The sequence below is a fragment of the Chinchilla lanigera genome, unplaced genomic scaffold (assembly GCF_000276665.1).
Source record: "Chinchilla lanigera isolate Chin_1 unplaced genomic scaffold, ChiLan1.0 scaffold00033, whole genome shotgun sequence".
Taxonomy (NCBI): domain Eukaryota; kingdom Metazoa; phylum Chordata; class Mammalia; order Rodentia; family Chinchillidae; genus Chinchilla; species Chinchilla lanigera.
The window spans coordinates 1,196,348-1,210,227 of NW_004955434.1; the positions used below are offsets into that span (position 1 = coordinate 1,196,348).

Sequence of the window (13,880 nt, forward strand, 5' to 3'; positions counted from 1 at the left end):
GTTGCAAGTTCGGGACCAGCCTGGGCTACAAAGTGAGCTCAAGGCCAGCCTGAACTGCATAGCGGGACCCTGTCTCAAAAAAAAAAAAAAAAAAAAAAAAAGATTTTATATATGAATGTTCACGGCAGTATTTTCAGAATAGCTCCAAATAGAAAATACCCAAATTTGAACAGGTAAACAAAATTAGTGTGTCTGTACAATATAATGCTTTCAGGAAAAATAAAAAAAGAAGGAATGAGTGGTACATATTACATAACATGGATGTATCTTAAATATATGTTAAATGGGAGCAACTAATCTCCTTTCTGTGCCTATATAAAATATTTTTCATTTCTATGAAAAGTTCATAAAAATTTCTTATAGGCACAGAGAAATCAGTTGCTGGAGCTAGAGACTGGAAATCAGGAATGATGACAGATGGGTATGAGGGATCTTTCTGGTGCGATGTCTAAAACTGGATTATGATAATAATTGTACAGTACTATTTGCTAAATTTGCTAAATTTGCTAAATCTCTAAACATGAAAATGGATGAATTTTGTGGCATTTAAATTATATCACAATAAAGCATTAAGAAGTATAGAGACAGAAGTATCACTACATTGTAGAAAAAGCTTTTATAGTATTTTACAGAATTTACAGCACAATACGGATATATTTATCGATGGTTCCTAACTGTTCCCAGACCAAGAATCTCTGTAACAGTAAAAAACAGTTACAGACCTGCAATGGTTGAATTGAAGCTTAAGGATAAATTAAAGAAATACATAATTTCAAGAATGCTGTGAGCCCAGTAAAATCATTGCAACCGAATTTGCATTTCACTAATCACGACTACGTTTAAAAGTCCTACAGAGGGGTTGGGGATTTAGCTCAGCGGCAAAGCGCCTGCCTGGCAAGCGCAAGGTCGTGAGTTCAGTTCCCGGTACCGGAAAAAAACCAAAAAAAAAAAGTCCTACAGAGTGTAGACACATGCGACACATTGTCAGTCTGCTAACAGTGCTGAGCACACGCACATCACCAGCTCCTTGGGACAAGTGGGGTCACCCAAGGCACAGTGGCCTCCACATTGAAATTCCTTCAAACACTCAAGTCTCCTTATCAGCACTGAATAAAGGAAAGCAAAATGTAACTAGTTTAGATTCAATTCCATGATGTTTTCAGAATCTCTACAGTCCATTTTCAACTGGGAAAAACATGGTTTATTTTTTAGACTATAAGTCTGTCCCACAGTTGGGCAAAAATGTAGTTGAGAAGAGGATCAAAGGAAAAGAGGCCACTTTATAAGTGGAAAAATACAGAAAGGTTGGCTGATCGGATGCTTGTCCAAACACTCGGCAGCTGTTCTGTGGATTCCTGTTTTTTCTCCACTTTAGCCCCTCGGGCCCTTTCCATTCATACCTGGATGCGCCACCACACATCTACACAGCACGTGCTGTATGAAATGTGCATGACCCTGCACAGAGAGCCTGCCCCGGAGCAGAGCTTCCTTCCTCTGGCAGTTTCATTTTCTGTAGGATATCTCTCAAACATACACACGTAACACGGCATCATTATGCATTTCCAGCACTTCCAAATGAGGGCTTTCCGCACTTAAATCAATCACTTAATAGGATCTAAAATGTCCTCTTTCCATTGCCAAGAAATAAATTCCAGAATCATTTCCAGAATGTTTATGAGAAACAGTTGTTTGTTTCAGTAAGTCTTGTTTTTGTCACTGTCCACTGGCAGCTACCCCCACTGCACCTGCCCGTTGCAGCTGCCAGCAACAAGTGTTGCGAAGGCGAGAAACTAGGGCGACTTATTTTTTAAAGTGGGTAATTGTTCAGTTATACAGCGAAGTAGTGCGCTCAGAACTGTCATGCATGCACAATTTCCCCCCGCCTTCCAGACTTTCTGGGTGCTCTGCATGGTATTAATTCTATATTCTTCAAGTATTAATAATGAGACCTATTGCTTTAGAGCAGTTCACCAGAAAATATATCGTGTATGCCACTGGAATGTACAAATAGCTTAAAAATAATTTTGTCATATGTTTCCTGACTTTGTGGACGTGTTGTAATGTCCTCTGAAAAAGGATGTCAGTGTTGTCCTGTAGTAGACCACTTTCTCTAAGCTCAGCTGGTCCTAGCAATTTCCCCAGAGCCAATTCATTTCCTGTATCAGGTCACTGCTCCTGTAACCTTGACTTTTCTTAATAATAGTTGACCAAATAAAGAACTCTTAACAGCAAGTAAATTTGTACTAAACAATTAAATAAAAATAAAACGTGAAATATGATCAGCAGTGAACCCATCATTTACTGGGTTTTTCTTACTTGGTAGTTTTTTTTTTTTTTATTACTCTCTCAATTTTATTGCATGTTATTGGATTATCGAGAATTTTGTGTCTCCTTGTTTAGACTTAGTAATTTGTCTGAGTCAAGATTTTTCTATTTGTTGGAAGACAACTTTTCATAGCAGAAATTCATTGTATCTCTAATCTTATACAACCTAATTAAAGAGGTATAGGCATTTATATAGAGATCTGCATATTTGCATATTCTTTTTTTAATGCAGTATGAGGGGTGGAACCCAGGGCCTGCACACTGAGCTACATATCCAGTCCTTCTTTTATTTTTTTTATTTTGAGACGGGGTCTCACTAAACCACTTAGTTGCCCAGGCTGTGCTCAAACTTTCTGTCCCTTCTGCCTCCTAACCCTGAGAGTTCTAGGATTACAAGCATCACCCACCACACCCAGCTTCAGTGTATTCTTTTTTTGGAGTGAGGGCCTTGGGAATTGAACCTAGTTCCTTTGCATGGAGCTACAAGATCTGGCTAGGTTGCTAAGTTTTCCAGGCTGGGCTTGAACTTGCCACGCTCTTGCCTCAACCAGGCAGGGTGCTGGGATTTAGGCACGCACCACCACCCACAGCTATCACATCATTTCATCAGAGTGCCTGTCTGGTATTCAGACACAAAGGAATCTGTTTAAATAATGTTACATGGCTTGAGTGAAAGTCTATCTTCCCAGTGTCTTTAGAAATCCCCAGTGTCTTTAGAAAGTGTCTTTAGAAATCAGTTAGGTCAGTCATTGTATTTGCTTAGGAAGAAACTGAAGAGCAGAATGATGAGCTGATTGGTGCTAGGGTGTGCCCTTGGTTAGGCCTGTGAGAATATCTTTCCATGGAAGCCTGTGAGAACACCGCGTTACAGGGTCAATGGTGTCCTTAACTCTATGTCTGCAGTAAGCACCACATCAAGTACTGTATTTGGTTGAATCTTCTAATATCTTTGACTTCAGGTTGGGGGAGCAACACTATTATTTAAAAGTACTTATAAAATTGTTTTTAAACAGGCTAATGGAAAGTCATGTCAAAACTGGTAGTTTCAAATTGTGCTCACTGGAAACTTTAAGTCTTGTCATGGGCACCTGTATCCTCCTCCCTTCCTGCCCTCTTTAAGCAGCTCCACCTTTATCTGTTCTGTAGATCAGGTTTGTGTTTAAAACTTGATGTTGGGCCTGGTGTGGTGGAGCACACCTATACTCCCACCACTCAGCAGGCTGAGGCAGGAGAATTGCTGTGAGTGCAAGGCCAGCCTGGGCTACAAAGTGAATTCAAGCTGGGGATATAGCTCAGTGGCACAGCTCCTGTCCGGGAAGCACAAGGTCCTGAATTCAATTCCCGGTACAAATAAAAAAAGAAAATGAGCTCAAGGCCAACCTAAACTGCAGAGCAATACTCTGTCTCAAAAAGACAAAAAAAAAAAACTCCTTGATGTTGGATTGGTATTCCATAGCTTAGAAAAGTTTGAAACCACTAATGTATAACCATGATTTCAAAGAGATGTTCCAGAAAAAAAAACAACTTTTTATTAATGTATTTTATACCTTAACCTTTCTCTTATTATGACTAATATGTAATATATTAGATACACATTAGAATGGTAATAGATAAATGTGTAATCATTTGCGATTTATAAACAACTGTTAATATGTTAATAATTGTCAATATTTTTTCTGAATATAACACACATGATAAAAACAAGATATCCCACTGATCTTGAGCAATAGAGTGACTTTCAGGTAACTTTAAAGGAATATTATTTACAAAGTTGAGCCTTTGAATCTATTTGGCTTACAGTTATACTCTTTGGGAAGAAAAATTAGCCAAAATACCACTTGCATTGTGATTTAAAGGCATCACACATATTCTATTTGTATATGAACAGACGTTTGCATTTTTTTTACAACATCAGATTGTAATAACTTACACTTTTACACTTGAAAGCAGTATATACCTTTGATACACTTTTGAGTGCTTTGTGATCTTGGATCACATTTAAGTCTCAGCGCACCCATGTGAGGTCAGACAGGCAGGAGGGGAATCTTTCCTGTATTTCATGTCCTGAGGACATTTTATATACAGAGCCGTTCAGCCACATCAATCAGTTTTCTAGCTTCTGACTTATCTAGGTTAAATGGAGACATTTCTCAACTTACAAGAATAAAGCTTGATGTTAGAGAACAGTGACAACTACTAAACCATGCCACTTACAGACAGCACCTCACACATCAGAGGTTTTAATATTCTCTTTCTCCTTGTTTTATTATCGCCCTTCTCTTACTCTGAGGATTTGCTTTATTTCTCAAGTGGTCTCCCTTCTTCCTTCCATTAAGTTTATTCTTATCCTGAAGGCAGATTCTCCTTTCCCATTCTGGATTTTTTTGGTCTAAGGTCCTCTAGCCAGAGTAAAATGCTGGTTTATGTACAACTTCTTTACCCAGAAAGTTAACATGCTTTTTGATACTCTTAATTTGTAGTGAATTTTAAATTTGTGGTAAAGCATATGTTTCTGGAGGCCTTTCGTAGTTCCTTTTTGTGCCTATTTTAAAGAAATTAAGTGTTTAATTTACCACTACTGTTCTAGGAGATATTCAAAAGGGAATCTGCACACACAGGTTCTTACTGGGAATGTGGAGTCTAAAGTAGTCTTTGGGGGACAGAAATGAAAAGGTTCAGGTAGGAGAAGGGAAAGAGTAAAGCCTGTGTGAATGAGCAACAAACTATGTTAGTTGAGTTAAGGGAAAGGCCATTGTGACGGCGGAGGCCAGCAATGAATGTATAGGTGGGGGACATTTAGACCAAGTAGAGTTTCCAGTTGTGTAAGAGAGCTGTGTCTTCGCTATCACTGCAGGAGAGGGGCTGTCTAGGAGGAGGTGTCTGGGAGGCCGTGAGGGTTAGGTGAGTCTGGGAGGCGCTGTTCTAGGGGAGAACAAGTCTATGCCAGGTCTTTGTGGGGCAGAGGTGGTCCTCTGCTTCTCATGTCTGCGTGAGTGTTTTGCAGAGTGCTCTGTGGAAAGTCTGTAAGATCTCTAGGAGCTTTCAGTCTGAGATCTCTCTGAGAGGTCGCTGCGCCATCTCCTGTTCACTGGGTATGGTCTCTAGGGGAGATCACTGCAGGACATCTCTGTCCGTGTCTCTGTGCATGTTGCATATGGCAGTCCCTTTGAAGGGGTGTCTGTGTGGTGCTGACGTGTCCCGTAGGGGAGGTGTGTGTTCTCATCCTTCAGGAGAATCTGAGATCTGTGTGAGGTCTAGGAGGCTGAGCGACTTTCTTGAGGCAGTCACTGTGGGAGATTTCTGTCTGAGGTCACCATGAGTGGTCACTGAGGTCTCCCTCGGTGTGAATCTCTATCAGAGGCCTCTGTAGGAGGTGTATGCGGGTGTGTTTGGACTATCTTTGTGAGGACACTGAAATTGGTGTTCTATCTCTGGTGAGCTCCTTGTGAGACATTTCTGTGTGAATTACCTAGTGCTATCCAGGTGGGGTCTCAGTGGGAGAGTCAGGGTGGGTAAGTGGGAGTGTCCACATGGGGCCTTCGGGGTTCTCTCAGTGTGGCTCTCTGAGTAAGTAGGTCAAAATGAATAGACTGAGAGATGCCTAGAGGGTGATTGGACTGTAAGGACACTAACCTCACCAACAGAAGAGTTCATACCTGAATGAGCTCTTAGGTGGTCAGCCAAGAGTGGGCCCTCGGTGGAAGTAGGGCACTGGGGATGGAACTTTGAAGGCTATATCATTTCCCAGGCTTTTTCACCCACTCCAGTTCCTGCGTTTCACGAGATGAGTCGCTGTCCTCGACCATGACCTCCTACTGTGATGCATCTGCCTTGGAGCTAGCTGACCATGGATTCAAACCTGTGCAACCACGATCAGAAATCTGCCTTTCCTCCGTGAAAACTCCGTGAAGTTTTCTCTGGTGGTTGGTTACAGAGACCAGAGAGGATGGACACATTCTTTCCCCTGGTCTGGGGGTCTCCTGCTTTCCCCAGTAGATGGGCCCTGGGAGGGGGAAATGTGGGCTGGAACTAGACTGGGGCATAGCAGAGATCATTGCTGGCCTATAACCCATCCACAAAACTCCTGCACTTTAGCCAGGTCTCTCCCTTTGTGTATACAAATCTGTGTGATTGCCTTTTCCCCTGCTAGGCTATGGGATGACCAAGGACTGCATCCATGAACTTGTTCTTGGGACCTAGGCCAGGCCCTTGGCCACTTTCCATGCTGACCTCTTCCCCGAGAGAAATGTGGGGGAATGTGTACAGTAAAGGTCAGTAGCCTGTGAGTCACTCCCAGAGTTCCCTGACCCTGGCGTTTCTAGCCATTGTCAAGTGGTCCTTTGTGGAATTCAAGAGGAAAAGTCATTCAGGCTTAAGAAATATACTGTTTGGAAATTCATCTTCCCCAACTAAGGCTTGGCCTTTCCTTGGATCCCTGTTGGAACCAAAGGGTCTTGTCCAGGCCCACGCTCTCAGGGGATGAGACCAAGGGTGGGAAGAAGGTGAGCAATTCAGCCTGTGATGTCTGCTTCTTTCAGGCTGGTTAATCGCACTAGGTGGACAGACAGTTTCCCAAGAGGAAATCCACCCACCCTCTGCCTCCTTCCTGGCTGTTTTGCAGTTAATCCTTGTTTCACTTGGTATGCACCATGCCCCTCCTGTGGATGGTTCCTGCACACACAGCCATGCCCAGAAGGAAAGGCAGCTGAGTGGAAGGGAGGGTGGCACAGCCCCTGGCAGTTCTCCTGCGTCACCCACCTGTACCCACACACACAGGCCTGCAGCTTCTGTCCTGCGTGTTGCTATGGAGCAGAGGAAGGTGACATTGTGATGTTGTGGAGGCTGAACTACATGCGGCTGCAGGGCCCAACCTCATGCAGCCTCCATGAAGCAGAGCTGCGGCTCACAGGCAGGTGTCACTGTTACACTCCAAGAAATCTAGGGGAGCGCAGCTCTGCCACCCGTGAACCCAGAACCACCACCCTGCCTGCCCAACATTCCCATGTCAACACTATGACATGGGACACTTCCTGGACCAGCCATGCCTTTGTATACCATCCTCACACAGAGGGGAAGCAGGTGAGGGACAGGTGGAGCCAGACCCGTGGTGGAGTCTTGCAGAGCCCGGTCATGCTGAGCGGTCTGAGAGGCTTTGTGCCACTCCATTTCTCTCACGACCAAGTGATGAACCGTGCAGGGGCAGCGAGGGAAGCTGCGGTGAAGATGGGTCCTCTCTGCCTCTCTCATCTCCCTGCAGGCCAGGTGCCTTCTGGAAGCAGCTCTGAATTAGAGCGCATGCTGAGCCCTTCCAGTGCCCCAGCAGGACAACAGCACGCTCCCTCTGATAACAGATATGTATGAGGAAGCAGTAGACGTGTGGGCAGGAAGAAGTCATCAGACTTGGTGTAGTGAGGACAAGGAAGTTGGAAGAGCCTGTGAGGGCCCCCAGTTGGGACTGAATGGGGTTCCCCTGCAGGCCCTGAGCACATAATTATGAGCAGGTGGCAGCTGGGAGGACTTTGCACTGTGCGAAGTGCCCTTGGTCTTCCCTGCATGTGTCCTGGAGCTTTGTGGGGAAGTTGTTGAAGACAGGTGCAACTTTGGCAATGCAGTGGGCCCTGGCGTCCCAGGAGGCCGAGTGGGGAGAAGCAGGCTGTGGAGAGTGGCAGGGCTCGAGCCTGCCAACCCTGATGTTCACGGGCTGAAGAACCTGGAGTCCGGACCCTACGAGTGCTTTAAGCAAGACCTCTGAATGTGTGCTTATCGCAGGAGGAGAGTTTTGGGGTTGAGGAAAGGAAACTCATGAGAGGTGTTCACATGGGCTTTCTGAGCCCTGGGGCGCACTGGCTTTCTGGGCTTGGCATGGGTGTTGGACCTGTGGATAGTGGTCGGCCGCAAGCTAGGACGGGCACACACGGGGGATCATGCCCTTGTGGGTCTGCCCCAACTTCCTACCCAAATGTTCTCACAGGCTTTTCTCCTGGTGTTTCTTGTCTGAGGCTGAGAGAAGTGATGACCTGCGTCAGGGGTCTCAGGTCTCCAGGAGTTCTGTGCATGCTGATCATAATCCCCTGGAACCTTCTGGAAGGTCCTTCCTGAACTCTGGTGGTCCCTTTCCAGGGCTTGCTGTAGAACATCCCTGGACTGGTCTAGTTGGAAGCTTCTGGGGCCCTCCTTAATGGGGCTGCCAGGGCCCTAGAACCTGTCTTTTGCACATCTTTGCTGCTTTGACAACCAGGTGCTGATGGTGGGCTGGGCCCCTGCTTGCCCTGTACCTGGCCATCCTTGTGCCTTAGCCTCTGTACACTACAGGCATGTACCACCACACTAGGTGCATTATTTCTATTTTTATAGCTAATATATTTTAAAAGCCCACATTAGTACCAATTATGTACTAACTAAATAATGATAATGTAAATTATTTCCTTTGGAGTGAAGTAAAATTTTAGGTTATAAAATTTATTTTAAGTTTTATTTTTTGGTACCTAGAATTGAACTCAGGACCTTGCGCTTGCCAGGCAGGTGCTGTACCACTGAGCTATATCCCTGGAACTAGGTTATAAAATTTAAAAAATTCAAAATTACATACTATTATACTCCACTTCCCGTTGCTGTAACAATACCAGAGACTGGGAACATTATAAAGAAAAAACTTTCATTTTGGCTCATGATTCTGGAAGTGAAAATGCAAGTTGCTGGCACCTAACTGGTTTCAGGTCAGTGCCTCATGACAGAAACACGGCAGCTGGCGCTACACAGTGGAAGACAGGAGGGGACAATGGGGGCCAGACACTGTGTGAAATTCACTCCCAGGAGAACTAACTCATTTCCAGAGAAATAATCCAGTCTTAGGAGAAAGTCTTTAAGGCCTCTTAGAGGTCCCACCTTTAACACCACTACATTGGTAAGAAAATTTCAACATGAAATTTGGTGAAGACAAACTACAAACAAACCATAAGGTATAGGCGCAAAAGAATCAACTTTGTGTTTCTGTGTACTAATATCTTTTTGAAAGTCTGGTACTTTAATTCCTTAAACCTGTTATGGACAGGGTGGTGATACAGCTCAGTAGTAAAGTTCTTGCCTAGTATGTGTAAGGTCCAGGGATCTACTCCCCCAACCACCACCGCCACACAAAGCTTTATATTTGAGTTTCAGCAAGGCATAATATTCCCCCTGTGTACGTAACTGTTGAAAGAATAGTGGGACTAGTGTAGAATTCAGCAAGCAATCCTAACATACTTCTCTGATTTCCTCATGTTGACAAATCAGATTTATGGAAACATTTAGTATGACTGACAAACTTACACAAAAGCAGTGATGAAAATTCTATGCCACAACTGAGCTGGGGTGATAGCTCAGTAGTACAGTGCTTGCCTATCACGCATGAAGCCCTAGGTTTGATCCCCAGCACCACACACAAACTCACATACACTACTCCATAATTTTAGGATATCTATAATCGGTATTGATTTCCATTTTTGAATAGGGTAATCATTTAGTACAGAAATAATATTACAAGGAAAAGACTTAGAAGATGAAATAATAAAAGGTTTTAGAACTACACACTTTGTATCTCAGGTTATTTCCTTTATTTTGCCAAGTTTCTTAACCTGAGTCTGTTTTTTTTTGTTTGTTTGTTTTTTCGTCTTTTTGAGACAGGGTCTTGCTGAGGAGTTCAGGCTGGCCGTGAGCTCACTTTGTAGCCCAGGCTGGTCTCAAACTTACAATAATCCTCCTGCCTCAGCCTCCCTCCCGAGTGCTGGGATTACAGGTGTGCGTCACCACACCCAGCTTACCCTGAGTCTGTTCAGTCATCTTGAAAATGGAAAGATCTTATCCAAACAGTACTGTTTATCTTACACTATTTCATTAAATTAATTTATTTAGATATCAGGAATCGAACTCAGGGCCTCACGCTTGCCAGGCAGGTGCTGTGCCACTGAGCTATATCCCCAGCTTTATACTATTCTATTTGTTTGTTTGTTTTTGTTTTTTTTCTGGTACCGGCAATCAAACTCAAGACCTCGCACTTGCCAGGCAGGTGCTGTGCTGCTGAGCTAAATCCCCAGTCCCTTTATACTATTTTAAAAAGGTAACATAACTACAAGTTATATATAAAACAACATTCATGACCTTCTATTAATTATTACTGCATTGGGAGATGGTCACAAGTTACCTTCCCACTACAATTACTGTACTGTACATCCAGAACTGCTTGCAAACATTGTATTAATTATGTAAAGAGTCCTCAAAGTAAAGTGACATAACCTAATTGGAAAGCTTACAGGTATTGACTGTGCATGGTGGAGCGTGCCTACAATCTCAGCACTCTGGAATCTGAGGCAGGAGGATCGCTGCAAGTTCGGGGCCAGCCTGGTCTACAAAGTGAGTTCAAGGCCTGCCTATCTGTATGGTGACATCCTGCCTCAAAACGACCAAAAAAAAAAAAAAAAAAAAGACTACAGGTATTGTTTCATATGTTGTAAGCAAATATAAAAAAGTAGTGAATCGAATTATAGGAAGTATGAAGCAGTAAAGTGAATTCAAATGCACCAGTAATGGCTAAAAACCTAAAGAAATAATGCTTGGGGAGAGTGCGTGGGGTGATTAGAAAAATGGTCCAAGTTGTCTGAAATGATGGATGCTACGAAAGGACGGCAGCTGCACCGCTATCAGAGCCCTCAGTGGTGGTAAGGGTAACAGCAGACGTGTCCTATCAGTAGCTCACTTACTGTTCTCACATACACTAACCCTAGTGCCGTGCAGAAGCGGTTAGATGGCGGTTCGGCATGCGATCAGAGCAACTCCTGGGCCGAAAGCTTATTGGCTGTCTGTAAAATCACTTAACTTTTCATCAGTAAATATAGATGACAGCGTGCATCACATAGGACACTGATGAACACTCAATGAGCCCATCACGTAAACGGCTCCGTTTCCAGCAGCACCAGGATAAAGGAAGTGCTCAATTTATGTGCCACTTGGCTTCTTGGCTCCTCTTCTACTCTGGGAACTCCTTGGTTTTCTTTGTTGGGCACAAAACAAGCTTCTGAGCCCTGCTCCTGACACCAATCAGAGGACACTGTCTTCAGTTCTTCTGGGGTGAGATCAAGCCCAGCCCTGCACTTGGTACCAAACTCCTGGCAGGAGATACGCGGGTTTTTGATGGAGGGGTTAGATCTGTCATCAGAGCAGGGGATATAAAGACAGTGGCCATTAAGCTGTGGCTGCTGTGAGCGCTTCACCAGTGCGCCCACCCGCACTCCGCAGGGTGGACTGCTTTTCTGACTTGAACTGGCTCATCTCACGCCGCAGAGCACTTCTCAGGGTACTGAGGCTACAAGGCGTTGCCGCAGGGGAGGAGGCCAGCAGGACTCTGGTAAATTTTCGTACCACATAGTAATAGGGAAGACGCACACACCTGATTCCTTCTACACTGATAGGTAAGTGCCTGATGAAAACGCACACACGGACAAAAAGACACAGATAACAATGCTCACACCAGTATTGTCAGATAGGAAAAAATCTGAGGTATACAGTAATATAAAATAAACAAATACAACTTTTGTAACAAAATAGACCATCTCAGACGTTATAAAAATGAAAAAGAGACAAAACAGTATACATAGTATAAGTCTATTCATGTAAATTTCAAAATCAGTGCTTTAAGTCGTGTATGTAAAATAGTCATCTATGGGGCTACAAAGAAAACATGATAAAATACTACAACTGGGGATTTAGACAAATAGTATGAAAAGGTTTACTTTACTACCTTGCTACTTTCCTTCAGGTTTGCAGTTTTGCAAAACAAAAGGATAGGAAAGGGTTAAAATCAGCCAATACTAATGTATGCTGTTTGGAGTAGAATCGCAGGTACCAAATGATAAAGTCATTACCCAAATCCCGCACGGAGTGTGGGAAGGGGGCACAGGGTATGACAGGGAGCCTCGGGGAGCCATGCTTTCTGCTCCGCGTGTATGCATGCGTGTCCTTTATGATTACTTATTAACCACACATGGAAATTCTAGGCCTTTTGGGATATATATTTCACAAGAGGAAAAACATAAAAGCTGAGAAAAAGTGCTATGCACGTCATAAACATTATTTTTAAAGAATAAACTTTTGACTTGTAACAAGTAAATGTAAGTAAAAAGGCCTGGGATAAGTGAACCTTTTTTTTTTTTAAAGTTGAGAGCAGTCACCAAAAGGTACTTTCCGTTCCAAAAGGACTAATTTTCCTTTCCAAAAGGACTAATTTTTTTCTTTTGGTTTCTTGAGATAGTGTCTCGCTACATAATTCAAGCTGTCCCTGAATTCACTTTGTAGCCCAGGCTGGCCTTGAACACAGCAATCCTCCTGCGTCAGGCTCCCAAATTCTGGGACTGTAGTCCATGCACTAACCTTTCAAGGCTACTTATAATGATGTCTCTTAGTTTTACATTAGACAGCTTTTGTTTTTTGAGAGTGGGTCTCAATGTATAGTTCAGGTTGGCCTTGAACTGACAGCACTCATCCTGCTTCTGCCTCTCGAGTGCTGGGATTACATGTGTGCTGGGATTACAGGTATGTACCACCAGGCCCAGCTGAGATAATTCTTATACAAGCACCAATTCTGAATCTTATTTTGATATTGGCTGAGACAGTCTCCTAAGGAATTCCCATGAACCGTAGTATGACACCTTGATTTTATCTGCTTTTTGGCAGGTATCTAGCATACGCAACTTAAAATTTTGTCTTAAAACAACTCTGGAGGAAGGTTTTACAATTATGTAAATATCATGTCTAATTTATATTATTCATGTGATTTTTGGCTATTTCCTATAGCTTTTTCTGATTTCTTCATTGGGATTTCATAGTACTTTTTGTGACACCATCAAAGGCAAAAAATGTGATCAAAATTTTACATTCCTGGAATGACTTTTAATGTACATTAATCCACTTGATTATCATCTGTGTCATCTAAATCAATATCAAAATCTGAGTCATCATCACTTTCTTCTTTCCTCTTGCAGCTTCTTCTATGATTGGATCTTTTATTATTTTCACTATTTTCTGTCTTTTCTGGTTCCTTATTAAACCTAAAGATGAAAGAAAAAAATTCTGATTACTTCCCAGGCTTTCAGTATTTAACCACATAGGTTGAAAAGACCTTTACCACTCTTTCTTTTTTCTGGTGTGTGTGTGGGGTGGCGGGTAGAGAATACTCAGCATTGAACCCAGGGCCTTCATCCTGAGCAATAGCCCCAGCTCTTTTTTTTTTTAATTTTGAAACAGGGTCTCACTAAATTGCCTAGGCTGGGCTTAAACTTTTGATCTTCCTGCCTCAGCCTCCTAGAGTGCTAGGATTACAGGTGTGCACCACCATGCCCAGGTTTACTACTGAATTGAGCAGAAGGGAAGTGAAACAAACACAGAGAAAAAGATCCTTCAAAATGAACTAAATTCAAGATTCTATTCATTAACATATTAAAGGAGACTCAAAGAAATTAATAATGGATATCCATTAAGAGGAAGTTGTTATATAACGTTTCTTTTGTAACTCATAACTAAATATC

The 13,880-nt window shown here is 43.0% G+C and overlaps 1 protein-coding gene across 2 annotated transcripts in view; it reads right to left on the reverse strand.

Annotated features, from left to right (window-relative positions):
- Positions 1-11,888: 11,888 nt before the first annotated feature.
- Positions 11,889-13,880, reverse strand: part of LOC102020156 (chromosome unknown open reading frame, human C9orf85) — a 53,553-nt gene continuing 51,561 nt past the window's right edge. For both annotated transcript variants that reach the window (XM_005388520.2, XM_013516345.1), the window contains one exon: positions 11,889-13,403. In XM_005388520.2, coding sequence (XP_005388577.1) covers positions 13,256-13,403 — 148 coding nt within the window. In that variant the 3' untranslated portion in view covers positions 11,889-13,255. The remainder of the gene's footprint in view (positions 13,404-13,880) is intronic.